Genomic DNA, 13,922 nt, shown 5'->3' with positions numbered 1-13,922 from the left:
CCCTAACAGAGCCAGAACTTGAAATTAACTATTAATGAGTACACTAACTTGAAAGCTGCCAAACATCAGTTGATTCATCTTGAACATCATCCTGTCTGCGTTGAAAAAGATTTCTTGCCTGCTGCCCCAGTAGCTGATGTAGTTCAGATTCCAGTTCATTAATTATACATACCTAAAAAGAAATAACTTCAGTTAGTGTTGCCTTTCCTCTCCACCTATCAATGTGAACTATGCTGCACCGATTACTGTATTTTATGGTCATGACTTTCAGTGTCTCCTGCTATCCTAATACAATCAATCAATAGTTTTGTGTAAAGTACAGGTTTTATTACCTGATGTTTAAACACAAACCCCACATATCCATTATTTCTATTTCATTTATATTTTGAAGGCAGCAATGCAATGCACAGAGTATAAGTGTTCTCTGCAGTTATGTAAATTGTTACATATTCTGCCATTCAGTAGTGCAAGTTATAGTTTAAGCTTTTAATGAATCTCTGTAACAAAAAGATAATTTCTACAAGCAAATTGAGTTTCCTATGAGCTGAATCTTGCATCATTTCCCTCCATCACTGGCGCACAGTAGACGCAGTGTGTACCATCTACAAGCAGCACTGCAGGAATTCACCAAAGCTCCTTTGACAGCACCTTCCAAACCTTCGACCACTACCATCTAGAAGGACAAGGGCAGCAGATAGATGGGAACATCATGACCTGAAGTTCCCTTCCAAGTCACTCACCATCCTTACTTGGAAATATATCGCCATTCCTTCACTGTCGCTGGGTCAAAATCCTGGAACTCCCTTCCTAACAGCACTGCGGGTGTACCTACAGCACATGGACTGCAGCTCTCCACCACCTTCTCAAGGGCAACTAGGGAAGGGCAATAAATGCTGGTCCAGCCAGCGAAGCCCACATCCCATGAATGAATAGAAAATAAAATTCTTGCCAAAAAACCAACAATTACCCCTTAACTACTGTACATTGCACCAAAAACCATGGAGGATGTCCACCACATTCTTCTGTTTACCCAAAGAAATGGTAATTCTACAATTTCATACCACCAAATTTACGTTAAAACCAACAGACTTATTTGCAAATTAAGTATTATGCAGAATAAAATACAGAAAAACACTTATGGTACAAATCGTTAGAAAACAACAAAGTCAGAGTCAGTTTGCAAGGGATTACAACATTCTCTTTAGAATGTTTTCCCTACACAATCCAGTAACGTGCTAAACTTTCTGATGTAATTCCAAGGTCAATCTCTCAAAGTTTAACTTCACAAGAAATCTGAATCAAAAGTGAAGAGCTAAAACAGCGTAATTTTGCCAACAGAAGCATTTTATCTCATAAGTGTCAATGTTGGGATAATGACGGTCTTCCTCCCAAGAATAACCCATGATGAGTCAGCCAGAGAGATGATAGCTACGAAATTCATTCACATAGTGCCGCTTCGAGCAGCGCTACAGAGGCTTACCATAATTACTTGGGAGCAAGCAGCACCACCTGCCATTGCCTGTGTGCCCCACGTGGCTTTCACCTTTGATTTGGGTGCAGGCAGTTATGTCCCATTTAAGCTTTTTCAACTGCTGCACTCCGTGTAGTGTAGGTACACCAACAGTTGAGACATTTTCATGGCGTTTTGACACAGAGTGGCTAGCTAGGCCACGTCAGCAGGCAGTTAACAGTAACCACATTACTGTGAGTTTGGAGTCACATGTAGACCTGATTGGCTAAGGATAGCAGATTTCCTTCTCTAAAGGACATGAGTGAACCAGAAGACACCAGCATTGGAAGTGAAAGAAATGGTGCTGAAATCAGGCAGATGAGTGTGGTTTAAATCTAAAATCTATTTCGGACCGTTGCCTTAAAGGGAGTGTAACTGGGAATCAGGTTAATTAGGAATTTTAGGAGTTATTATAGTAGTAATTGTAGTCTTATGTATGAGCTTGGCATCTTTTGTTAATAAATATTTTAATTTAATCTTTAAAAATCTCTAGAGGTCTTGGTGGACTTGTCACGTCTGAATTTAGTGCACACACCTCGGAATAAATACAAATTGCAAAACCGTTGTGACAGCGTGACCAAGTTTCCCTCATTGATTTGGTCTGCCTGGCACACATCATCTGCCATGTCATAAAGTTTCTCCTCATCTCAGTCCTAAATGGCCTACCCCGTATCCTGAAATTGTGACCACTTGTTCTAGACCCCCCTGCCAGCCAAAAGAAACATCATCCCTACATCCAGTCCTGTCAGATATATGTTTCAATGAGATCCCCTCTCATTCTTCTAAACTCTAGTGAATACAGGCCTAGCCGACCAAATCTCTCTTCATACGACAATCCTGCCTTCCCAGAAATCAGCCTGGTAAACCTTTGCTGCACTCCCTCTATGGCAAGTATATTGTTTCTTAGGTAACAAGACAAAAACAGAACACAATAATCCAGGTGTGGTCTCACAAAGGCCCTGTACAGCTGCAGTTGGACATCCTTGCTCCTGTACTCAAGTCCTCTCACAATGAAGGCCAACATACCATTTGCCTTCTTAACTGCTTGCTGCGTCTGCATGCTTGCTTTCAGTGGCTGGCGTACAAGGGCACCCAGGTCCCTTTGTGCATCAACATTTTCCAATCTATCACCATTTAAATAATACTCTGCCATTGTTTTTCCTACCGAAGTGGATAAATTCACACTTATCCATGTTATACCGCATCTGCCATGTATTTGCCCATTCATTCAACTTGTCTAAATCTCTTTGAAGCTCTCTTAGCATCCTCCTCACCACTCACATTCCCACCAAGTTTTGTGTCATCAGCAAACTTGGAAATATTACATTGGTTCCCTCATCCAAATCATTGATATATATTGTGATTGGTGAGGCCCAAGCACTGATCCCTGTGGTACCCCACTAGTCGCCACCTGCCACTCTGAAAAAAACCCATTTATTCCTACTCTGTTTCCTGTCTGCCAACCAATTCTCAATTCATGTCAATATATTGCCCCCAATCCCATGTGCTTTAATTTTGCACACTAACCTCTTATATGGGACTTTATCAAAAGCTTTCTGAAAATCCAAATACATTACATCCACTGGTTTTCCCTCATCTATTCTGCTAGTTACATCCTCAAAAAACTCCAGTAGGTTTGTCAAACATGATTTCCCTTTCATAAATCCATGTTGTCTTTGTCTAATCCCGTTGATATTTTCTAAATGTCTTGTTATCACATCCTTTATAATAGACTTGAGCATTTTCCTTACTACCGATGTTAGGCTAACCAGTCTATAATTCCCTGTTTTCTCTCTCCCTCCTTTTTTAAATAGTGGGGCTACGTTTGCCACCCTCCAATCTGCTGGGACTGTTCCAGAATCTACAGAATTTTGGAAGATGACAACCAATGCACTCATTATTTCCATAGCCACCTCCTTTTTTACCCTGGGATGTAGATTATCAGGCCGTGGGGATTTATTGGCTTTCAGTCCCATTAATTTCTCCAGCACTTCTTTGAGTAATACTAATTTCCTTCAATTCTTCCTTCTCACTAGACCCTTAGTTCCTTAGTATTTCTGGAAAGTTGTGTGTTTCTTCCTTCATCCAGAACTAAAGTAGTTGTTTAATTGCTCTGCCATTTCCTTGTTCTCTATTATAAATTCTCCCGTTTCGGACTTTAAGGGACCTCCATTTGTCTTCACTAATCTTTTTGTTTTTACGTACTTATGGACGGTTTTACAGACTGCTTTTATGTTCCTTGCAAGTTTACTCTCATAGTCTAGAATTCAGCAAAGGAGGACCAAGAGATAGATTAAGAGAGGAAAAATAAACTGCCCCCAATCCTCAGGCTTGCTACTTTTTCTAGCAACTTTATATGACTCCTCTTTGGATCTAATACTATCCTTAATTTCTTTTGTTAGCCATGGTTGGGTTGCTTTTCTTGTTGTGTTTTTGTGCTGAAAAGGAATGTATAACTGTTACAATGCATACATTCGTTCCTTAGATATTAGCCCTTGCCCATCCACCGTCATGCCTTTTAATGAAGTTCCCCAATCTATATTAGCAAACTCGCAACTCATACCTTCGTGGTTTCCTTTGTTTAGATTTAGGACCCTAGTTTTGGATCAGACTACTTCACTTGCTACTCAAATGAAGAATTCTATCAGGCTATGGTCACTGTTCCCTCAAGGACCCTGCACAACAAGATTATTAATTAACTGCTTCACATTGCACGACACCAAATCTAGGATAGCCCGTTCCCTGGTTGGTTCCTCGATATGCTGGTCTAAAAAAAAAAACATCTCATATACATTCCAGGAATTCACACGCCACAGTATTATTGCTAATTTAGTTTGCCCAGTCTATATGTAGCATAAATTCACCCATGATTACTATAGCACCCTTGTTACATGCATCTCTAATTTCTGGTTTAATGCTGTCCCCTACCTTACTACTACTGCTTGGAGGCCTATAGACAATTCCCACTAAAGTGTTTTCCACCCCTTGTTGCTTCTTAGCTCCACCCAGGCTGATTCTACATCTAGACTTTGAGCTGATATCCTCTCTCACTATTGCACTGATTTCATCTTTAACTAACAATGCTACCCCACCTCCTTTTCCTTTTTGCCCTTCCTTCCTAAGTATCGAGTACCCTTGGATATTCAGTTCCCAGCCTTGGTCACCCTGCAGCCTTGTCTCTGCAATTGCAATTATATCGTACGCGTTTACATCTATTCCTGCTATTAATTCATCTACCTAATTGCAAGTGCTTCATATATTCAGATACAGTGCCTTTAGACTTGTCTTTTTAACATTTTTACACATTTTTTTGTACCATGGCCCTATTTGCTGCTAGCCCCTGTTTCCTCTGCCTTCCACTTTTGCTTTCTACTTTTCTGTCTTTCATTCCTAGCTGTCGGGAGGGGAAATTGCAGGGGGTAGTAATTGGGCATTGGTCAAGTATGCTATGTACTGCTGAAATGCAGTATCTTCGATTCGCTCTTTTATATCTCCCTGCTCAGGTTCCCAACCCCCTGCCACTCTTAGTTAAACCCTTCCCCACAGTTCTAGCGAATACCCCTGCAACAATATTGGTCCCAGTCCCACTGGGGTGCAACCCATCCAGCTTGTACAGGGTCCCATCTTCCCCAGAATCGGTCCCAATGCCTCACAATCTAAGTCCCTCCCTCATACACCATCTCTCCAGCCACGTATTCATCTGGTCTATTCTATTCCTGATCTTGCTAGCACGTGGCACTGAGATTAATCCTGAAATTACTACCTTTGAGGTCCTGCTTTTTAATTTATTTCCAGCTCCCTATATTCTACTTTCAGGAAATAAATGCCAAAGACTAGCTGCTGCTTCATCAGTGAGGAGGGAAAATAGAACACGTCACACCTGACTGCTCTTGCATACTTCCTTTCAGTTAAGTTTAAAAAGGAAACACCTGGAAGCACGTTGTTTGCTTACTGCTTAGCTGGGGGAACAGTGCATGCAGCAGGGGAAGAACACAATGATTTATTCAGCAACATCTTGAATATATACAGTTAATCTCATGTTAAAACCAGCTTGAAATATTGTCTGTGTAAAACCACTGTAGTACATAACCGATCAGCACAAAACAGTTTCTTAATTCACGAATTGAATTTAATTTTTAAAAACATAGGATCTAAATTTTATGTAGATAATTCTGTGTAGTCATTTCTAGATTATCGAATTTCAAAAGACAGTGAGCTTGATAAGAAGTTAAAACACAACAGTTCAGCACATTTCAGGAGAAAAAAAAGATAGAAAGAAGAAACTTACCCTCACACAGACACAGATCCTCCTGCAACCCACCTGATAATTCTGTATTTCAGCAATACACAGCATACTTGACCAATGCCCAATTACTACCCCCTGCAATTTCCCCTCCCAACATCTATATAGTTGAGACTGGGAATGCAGTGGAGCAGAGACAGAGTCTAAAACACCTTCAACATTGCTAGGAGCAATTAAATAATCAAAGTACATCAAATTTATTTATGCTGAGATACTTTTTACATAATGTTAAGCTCACTGTGGGGAGGGAGCAAACAACTGCTCAGGTTACTGAGTGTAGTGAAATCAATGTATTATAGATGTCACCACACATGGCAAGCAGAGCAAGTCTTCCCACCAAATGTCTCATTTTTCGACAAATTGAACATAGTTAACAATTCATTTTTAGAAGAATACTAAAACAAAAACATATATATTTAGTTAATCCCCCTAAAATCAATGTTATTTTGTTTACAGGGATACATAAGTTGCTTTTTACCTTAATCATAGCAATAACAGGTGGTTTAAAAACATTCTACCCTGACTATAAGCATTGCGTTAACTGACAATGTAACAGATTTTAGGGCTTTTCAGATTAGCTGGCCTTTAGTGATTTAAACTAGCTCCAAGGATGCTCATTCAGTTAAACAACTGCCTCTGCAGATTCTGACTATGCATTTGCCTAGAAAGTTTAATCATGACACATAAGACCTGTGTATTGCCCTGTGAATTTGATAAACTAAACATAGCAACTTTTCTTGAAGTGACCAATTGAGATGGAACATTTTAAGGTTGCAACCTATTTGAATATCTACAAAAGGTTGGTTCCTGGACATTTTTAAAAATTTAAACAGCCTAGTTTACTTCTTGTATAAATATGCAGCACTAATCAAGTTTTGTGGAGAGGTGCTACTTCAATTAACCAGCTTACATGCAAAGATTCAGGTGATCTCTATTATCTTTATTTACACAGCAATGTGAATTCACTCTCATTTTAAAAGCCAATCTAACTCAGGACTGTAAAACAGCAAAGTAATCAAGTTCTTATGAATTAAAGCTTGTCTGTACTCCAAAAGTGTCCACGTCATTAGTGTGGATTTAGAGAAGGGTAAGAGTATAAGAACTGATTAAGAGAGTTAATCTGAAACTTAATAAACTGCTACGTATTTCTGATTCGAAAAGCCCTTAACAAATAGATCAATTGTATTTTATTCATTCTTGTACCTTTTCATTGAAGCAGTCAGTCAGATTTTGAACATAGGTTCGCATTTCTTGATAAAATTTGTAACGGTGACCAGGGTCAGAAGTATCTTCCAAGTGTTCAATCGTGCATTGTGAACTCTCAGCTAACAGCTGGATCTTCTCATGCTCTCGCTGGTGTGAGCGGTAAACCTCTTGCAGAGACTCCAGTCTGAAAAAAATATGCTGAACAGTTAATAAGCAGTTTTGGGAAGAGGTAAAGACAGAAAATGCTACAAATGCACAGCAGTCAGTACCAGACAGAAACATTTTGGCCCGAATTTTTGTGGGAACGAAAGAGCTTTTCACCTTTATCCAAAATGGTGTCAGAGCCTTAATTCTGGAAGTCCCACCACACCACCCTCCCAACCCAATACCCTCCTCCACCAGGGGGTGGAGGAGGGGACAAACACAGGCAGGTAGTTTGCACGTCCATGTTTCATGGAGGCAGCTGTACATGTAAAAATGCAACTGCCTTCAAGCAACTGCAATTTTCATCAGTGGGATGTCCAAAATACAACTCATGGGCTTTAGGCATTTGAGCAAAAGGTCTAAAGCTGAAGTTCTTTGGAGAGGTAGGATACCTTTTGGAGAGGTCCAGACATCCCTTTGGGAAAGGTCAAGTGCCCCTTTGAGGTTGTTAAAAGTAGACATTGATGTGCATAAAATGTGGATAACCTCAGTGGAAATGTCAAGGCATTTAAATCCTCAGTCTCTTTAAATTTAATAAAAACAGTGAAATTGCAAGCGGGCTAAATCTGCCGTTATCATCCCTCTCCTCAAAAACCAACACTTGACCTCACCTCCTTGCAAAGGACTGTCCCATCTCCAGTGCCCCTTTTCTCTCCAGAGTCCGTCAATGTGTTGTCACCTCCCAAATCCATGTCCATCTTTACCGGAAAGCCTTGTTCGAATCCCTCCACCTGGGTTTCCACCCCTGTCCTTTTTGAAATAGCACATTTCAAAGGCAAACCATCCCTCCTCGTCCTTCTTGACCTGTCCACAGCCTTTGACACAGTTGACTGCATCATCCTCTTCCAACGCCTCTTCACTGTCATCCAGCTGGGTGGGGCTACTCTCACCTGGTTGCATTCTTATCTATTCGTAGCCAGACAATCATTTGCAATAGCTTCCCTTCCTGCTCCTGCACAGAGGATCTATCCTTTGTGCCCTCCAGAAACTACCACTCGGGCAACATCACTCGAAAGAGCAACATTTGTTTTCACATTTACACTGACGACAACCAGCTCCACCTCACCACCATCTCTCTCGACTCCTCCGTTATTACTAAATTAACAGACTGCTTATCCAAAATACAGTACTGGACGAGTAGAAATTTCCTCCAATTAAATATTGAGAAGACTGAAGCCATTGGTTTTGGTCCCTGCTTCAAATTCCGTTCCTAACTACCTACTCCATCTCTCTCCCCGTTAACTGCCTGAGACTACACAAGTCTGTTCAGAGCTTTGGTGCCATATTCGACCCCGAGAAAAGCTGCCGACCACATATTTGCACCATCACCAAGGCTGTATTTCCACATCCATATCATTGCCTGACTTCGCCACTGTCTTGGCTCATCTGCTGCTGAAACCCTCGTTCATGCCTTTGTTACCTCTAAACCTGACTATTCCATTGCACTTCTGGCTGGTTTCCCACTTTGAACCCTCAGTTGACCATGTCAAAACTCACCAAAGCTCATTCTCCTATCACCCCTATGCTTGATGACTTACATTGGTTCCCAGTCAAGAAACACCTTGATTTTAAAATTCTCATCCTTGTTTTTAAATCCCCCATGGTCTCATCCTTCCTGATCTCTATAATCTCCGTCAGCCTCACAACACTCGAGATATCTGCACTCATCTAATTTTGAGCTCGAGCATCCGCGAACTTAATCATTCCACCGTTGGCGGCCATGCCTTAACGTGCCTGTGCCTTAAGCTCTGGAATTTCCTTCCTACAACTTTCCGCCTCTCTCCTCCTTTAAGAAACGCCTTAAAACCTACCTCTTTGAGCAAGCTTTTGGTCATCTGTAGCTCAGTGACATATTTTGCTTCAGAATGCTCCCGTGAAGCGCCTTGGAACATTTTATTATTCTAAACGTGCTAAATAAATATAAGTTGTTGTTGTTGAAGTTTTAAAATCCCATTAAATACAAACTTATGAACAAGGAGCAGGAGTAGGCCATTTAGCCCCTTGAGCCTGCTCCACCATTTAATAAGGTCATGGCTGATCTAAAGACTCACGAACCTCGGGAAAAAAAACTTCACCTTGTTAGGGGGGAATATAGGGGTATAGTAAGAACTTATTGAAAGGGAATGAATTACTTAAAATCTCCAAGCACATTGGCAGTTAAAAGTTACCAGATGAACCTTGCACAGCCTTAGGGCCTGCAAACAACAGAAAGGGCTTGGGAGCCGGACTGCAGTCAGAGCATTGGCAATAACAACTAAGATTAAGTGTGCTCTTCAACAGATAGGGGAAGAACAGATGGTCCTAGGAGGGAAGTTCTCTACCTGGGTGAAAAATAGGGACGTACGATGCATGTACCTATTACCAGAGATGTCTGTTTAATGTAAACCTATATGTTGATGAGATCAGAATCTGGAAACTGTTCTTGTACGTGACCAATAATGTATAAATATGTTGAACACTTGTAATTTAACAGAGTACTGTCTCAAGCTGTATTGAGATGGTACTCCCCTTGCAATTGCTCAAATAAACAATCGTGACCTATGCCTGAGACTCCTGTGGTCCGTTTGTCAAAGTGACCACAACACACATCATCTCCATTTTAAATGGACGACCCCTTATTTTTAAACAGTGACCCCTAGTTCTAGGTCCTCCCATAAGAGGAAACATCCTCTCCACATCCACTCTGTTGAGTCCCCTCAGGATCTTATATGTTTCAATCAAGTCGCCTCTTACTCTTCTAAACTCCAGTGGATACAAGCCTAGCCTGTCCAACCTTTCCTCATAAGACTACTTGCCCATTCCAGGTAATAGTCCGGTAAACCTTCTCTGAACTGCTTCCAATGCATTTACATCCTTCCTTAAGTAAGATGACCAACACTGTACACAGTACTCCAGGTGTGGTCTCACTAGTGCTCTGTAACTGAAGCATAACCTCCCTACTTTTTATTCAATTCCCTTTGCAATAAATGATAACATTCTATTAGCTTTCCCAATTACTTACTGTACCTGCATACTAGCCTTTTGCGATTCATGCACTAAGACACCCAGATCCCTCTGCATCTCAGAGCTCTGCAATCTCTCACCATTTAGATATGTCTCTTCTATTCTTTCTGCCAAAATGGACAATTTCACATCTTCCACATTATACTTCATTTGCCAGATTTTTGCTCACTCACTTAACCTATCTATATCTTTTTGTAGCCTCCTTATATCACTCTTCACAAATTACTTTGCTACCTATCTTTGTGTCATCAGTAAATTTGGCAACCCTCCCTTCCATTTCCTGATTTACAGCTACTTCTGGGATGTTAATTGTATCCTCTATAGAGACGAATGATGCAAAATACCTGTTCAATTCATCTGCCATTTCCTCATTTTCCATTATCAATTCTCCAGACTCACTTTCTATAGGACCATCTCTCACTTGGTTAACTCGTTTCTTTTTTAAATATTTATAGAAACTCTTACTATCAGTTTTTATATTTCTGGTTAGCTTTCTCTCGTACTCTAATCTTTCCCTCCTTATTAATCTTTTAGTCATCCTTTGCCTTTCCTTAGATTCTGTCCAATCTTCTGACCTTCCACCTATCTTTGCACAATTATATACTTTTTCTTTAAGTCTGATACTATCTTTAACCTTTCTAGTTAACAACGGATGGTGTGTCCGTCCCCTGGACTTTTTCTTACCTGTTGGAATGTTTCTATTCTGTGTATTCTAAAACATCCCCTTAAATGTTTGCCACCACATCTCTATTGACTTATTCCTTAACCTAATTTGCAATTCACTTTAGCCAGCTCTGCTTTCATGCCGTCATAATTGCCCTTATTTTAGTTTAAAAACATAGTCTCAGACCCACTCCACTCTCCCTCAAACTGAATGTAGACTTCAAGCATATTATGGTCACTGCTACCTAAGGGCACCTTCACTATGATTAATTAATCCCATCTTGTTGCACAATACCAGGTGTAGTATAGCCTGCTCTCTGGTTGGCTCCAAAACTTGCTGTTCTAAGAAACTATCCCAGAAACATTCTATGAACTCCTCATCTATGGCCTTTGCCCATCTGACTTTTCCAGTCTATATGTGAAAGAGGAGGTAATTCAGACACTAGAAGAAAATTGATAAGAAAGAGGTATTGGATAGGCTATCTGTACTTACAGTTGATAAGGCACCAGGACCGGATGAGATGCATCCAAGGATACTGACGGAAGTGACAGTGAAAATTGCGTAGGCGCTGGCCATAATTTTTCAGTCTTTCTTGGACTCAGAGGTGGTGCCAGAGGACTCCACCCTTTGTCAACTAGGCTACCTTTGCCCATCTGACTTTTCCAGATTAAAATCTCCCATGATTATCGCATGCTTTTCTGACAAGGTCCCTAACATTTCTCCTTTATGCTCCATTCTACCATGTGGTTACTATTAGGCAGCCTGTACATGACTCCCACAAGTGACTTCTTACCTTTACCATTTCACATCTCTACCCAAACCGTTTCTACATCCTGGTTTCCTGAACTTAGGTCATCCTCTCTTATTGTGCTAATACCATCATTAACTAATAGGGCCACCCCTCCACCTTTTCCTCGCTTCCTGTCCTTCCTAAATTTCCTATATCCTTTAATATTCAGGTCCCAATCCATGCCCTCCAGCAGCCATGTCTCTGTAATGGCTATCAAATCGTACTTATTTATTTCTACATGCACACTCAATTCACCTGTTTTGTTTCGAATGCTTCGTGTATTCAGATACAGAGCATTTAGTTTTATCCTTTTATTCTTTTTATAACCTCTAGTCTCATCTGCTGATTTACTGTTAGATTTGTACTCTCTATCCCTTCCTGTCACGGTCTGTTTTTCATTTCCCATAATACTTATTTTTCTTTTGCCTTGTCTCTACTCTACCTTCCCAAATTTGTACCCATGCCTCCACTACTTAGTTTAAGACCCTCTCCACTTCCCCACTTATGCAGTTCACAAGAACACCGGTCCCAGCACGGTTCAGGTGTAGACCGTCCCAGTGGTACAGATCCCACTTTCCCCAGTATTGGTGCCAGTGCCCCATGAACTGGAACCCACTTCTCCCACACCAGGCTTTGAGCCACGCATTCATCTCCCTAATCTGATTTGTCCTGTGCCAATTTGCATGTAGCTCAGGTAATAATCCAGAAATTATGACCTTTGGGGTTCTGCTTCTTAATTTGGTGCCAAGCTCCTCATTCTGACTATGCAGAATCTCCTTCTTTGTCCTGCTTGTGTCACTGGTACCAACATGGACCATGACGACTGGGACCTCCCCCTCCCATTACAAGTTCCTCTCCAGTCCCGAGCAGATGTCCCGAACCCTGGCACCGGGCAGGCAGCACAGCCGTCTGGACACTCACTCTTTGCTGCAGAGAACGATGTCAGTCCCTCTGACCATACTGTACCCTACTACCACTACATTCCTTATAACTCTCCCCGCTTGAATGGCTTCCTGTACCACGGTGCCTTGGCCAATTAGCTCATCCATCCTGACGCCCCCATTCTCATCCAAACAAGCCGAAAAAACCTCAAGCTTGTCAGACACTCGCAAGGGCCGAGACTCCTGCACTCCTGCCCTCTGGGTCCCCTTACTTGTCTCACGTGCAGTCACACCCTCCTGTCCCTGACCAAATCAGAAGACTCCATCCTAAGGGGTGTGACCACCTCCTGGAATAAAGTGTCCAGGTAACTTTCCCCCTCCCTGATATGCTGCAGTGTCTGCAGCTCGGCCTCCAGCTCAATAACTTGGAGCTGAAGTTCCTGCAGCCACAAACACTTACTGCAGATGTGTTTGCCCTGGATCACACCGGTATCCAGAAGCTCCCACATCCTGCAATCGCAGCACATCACCTGCCCTGCCATCTCCAATGTGTGTTAATAAATTGCTAATTTATTAATTGTAATTAATAAAGCTTACTCTTCCCAATAGGTTTCGGCACTGCCAGTAAACTTTACAATACTGATAAAACAATACGGTATTTACAATACTGATAAAACTAATAATACCAATTACTGATTTACCTGCTCCTTCTGCTGCAAAGTGGAAATCAAATACTGGAGGTTGAAAAAGAGTAGAAGAGAAAAAAAAGCACCTCCTCCTCATCCTTCACCGAACTCCTCATTCAGCACACTTTACTTCTTGCAGTAAACCTTACCTAAAGCAACTCTTTCCCCCTATGCACCGAATTCCCTCTTTGAACCAAATTCCCAAATATACTCACTCGCTCTCTGTCCCACTCAGGCCGAAGTTTCCCCTCTCCGACCGTGCGCCTCTTACTGACTGTGTGCTTTAAAAGTCCGTCTCTTAGATCGAGCTGTGATGAGTCACTCTCTAGCTTGACTTCCTGCTACAGTAATCAACACCTATTCAGACAAGGGCTTCAGGTGATTAACACTTAACTGCCACTAAGGCAGTTGCCTGTTTAACTAGGCTATTTAACTTTCTTAAAGGCTGCTAGTTCTAGGTTAGAATCTAACTCTTACTCTAAAATCAAACTTGAAAAGATTTATCAGTTGAATTCCCACTTTGAACCAAATTCTCAAATATACTCACTTGGTCTCTGTCTCACTCAGGCCGAAGTCTCCCCTCTGTGACCGTGCACCTCTTACGCACAAAAGAAACAAATGGAACTGAGCACACAAGTGTTGTCCAGCTAAGACATAATGGCATATGGCTGGCCT

The 13,922-nt window shown here is 41.5% G+C and overlaps 1 protein-coding gene across 2 annotated transcripts in view; it reads right to left on the bottom strand.

The window, feature by feature from the left end:
• LOC144680737 (intron Large complex component GCFC2-like) overlaps window positions 1-13,922 on the bottom strand; it is a 54,782-nt gene that overhangs the window by 23,081 nt on the left and 17,779 nt on the right. For both annotated transcript variants that reach the window (XM_078542061.1, XM_078542062.1), the window contains exons 7-8: window positions 7,017-7,203; window positions 49-172 (exon numbers count right to left, since the gene is read on the bottom strand). In XM_078542061.1, coding sequence (XP_078398187.1) covers window positions 49-172; window positions 7,017-7,203 — 311 coding nt within the window. The remainder of the gene's footprint in view (window positions 1-48; window positions 173-7,016; window positions 7,204-13,922) is intronic.

The sequence above is a fragment of the Cetorhinus maximus genome, chromosome 5 (assembly GCF_964194155.1).
Source record: "Cetorhinus maximus chromosome 5, sCetMax3.hap1.1, whole genome shotgun sequence".
Lineage (NCBI taxonomy): Eukaryota > Metazoa > Chordata > Chondrichthyes > Lamniformes > Cetorhinidae > Cetorhinus > Cetorhinus maximus.
This window is presented reverse-complemented; position numbering and strand designations above follow the sequence as displayed.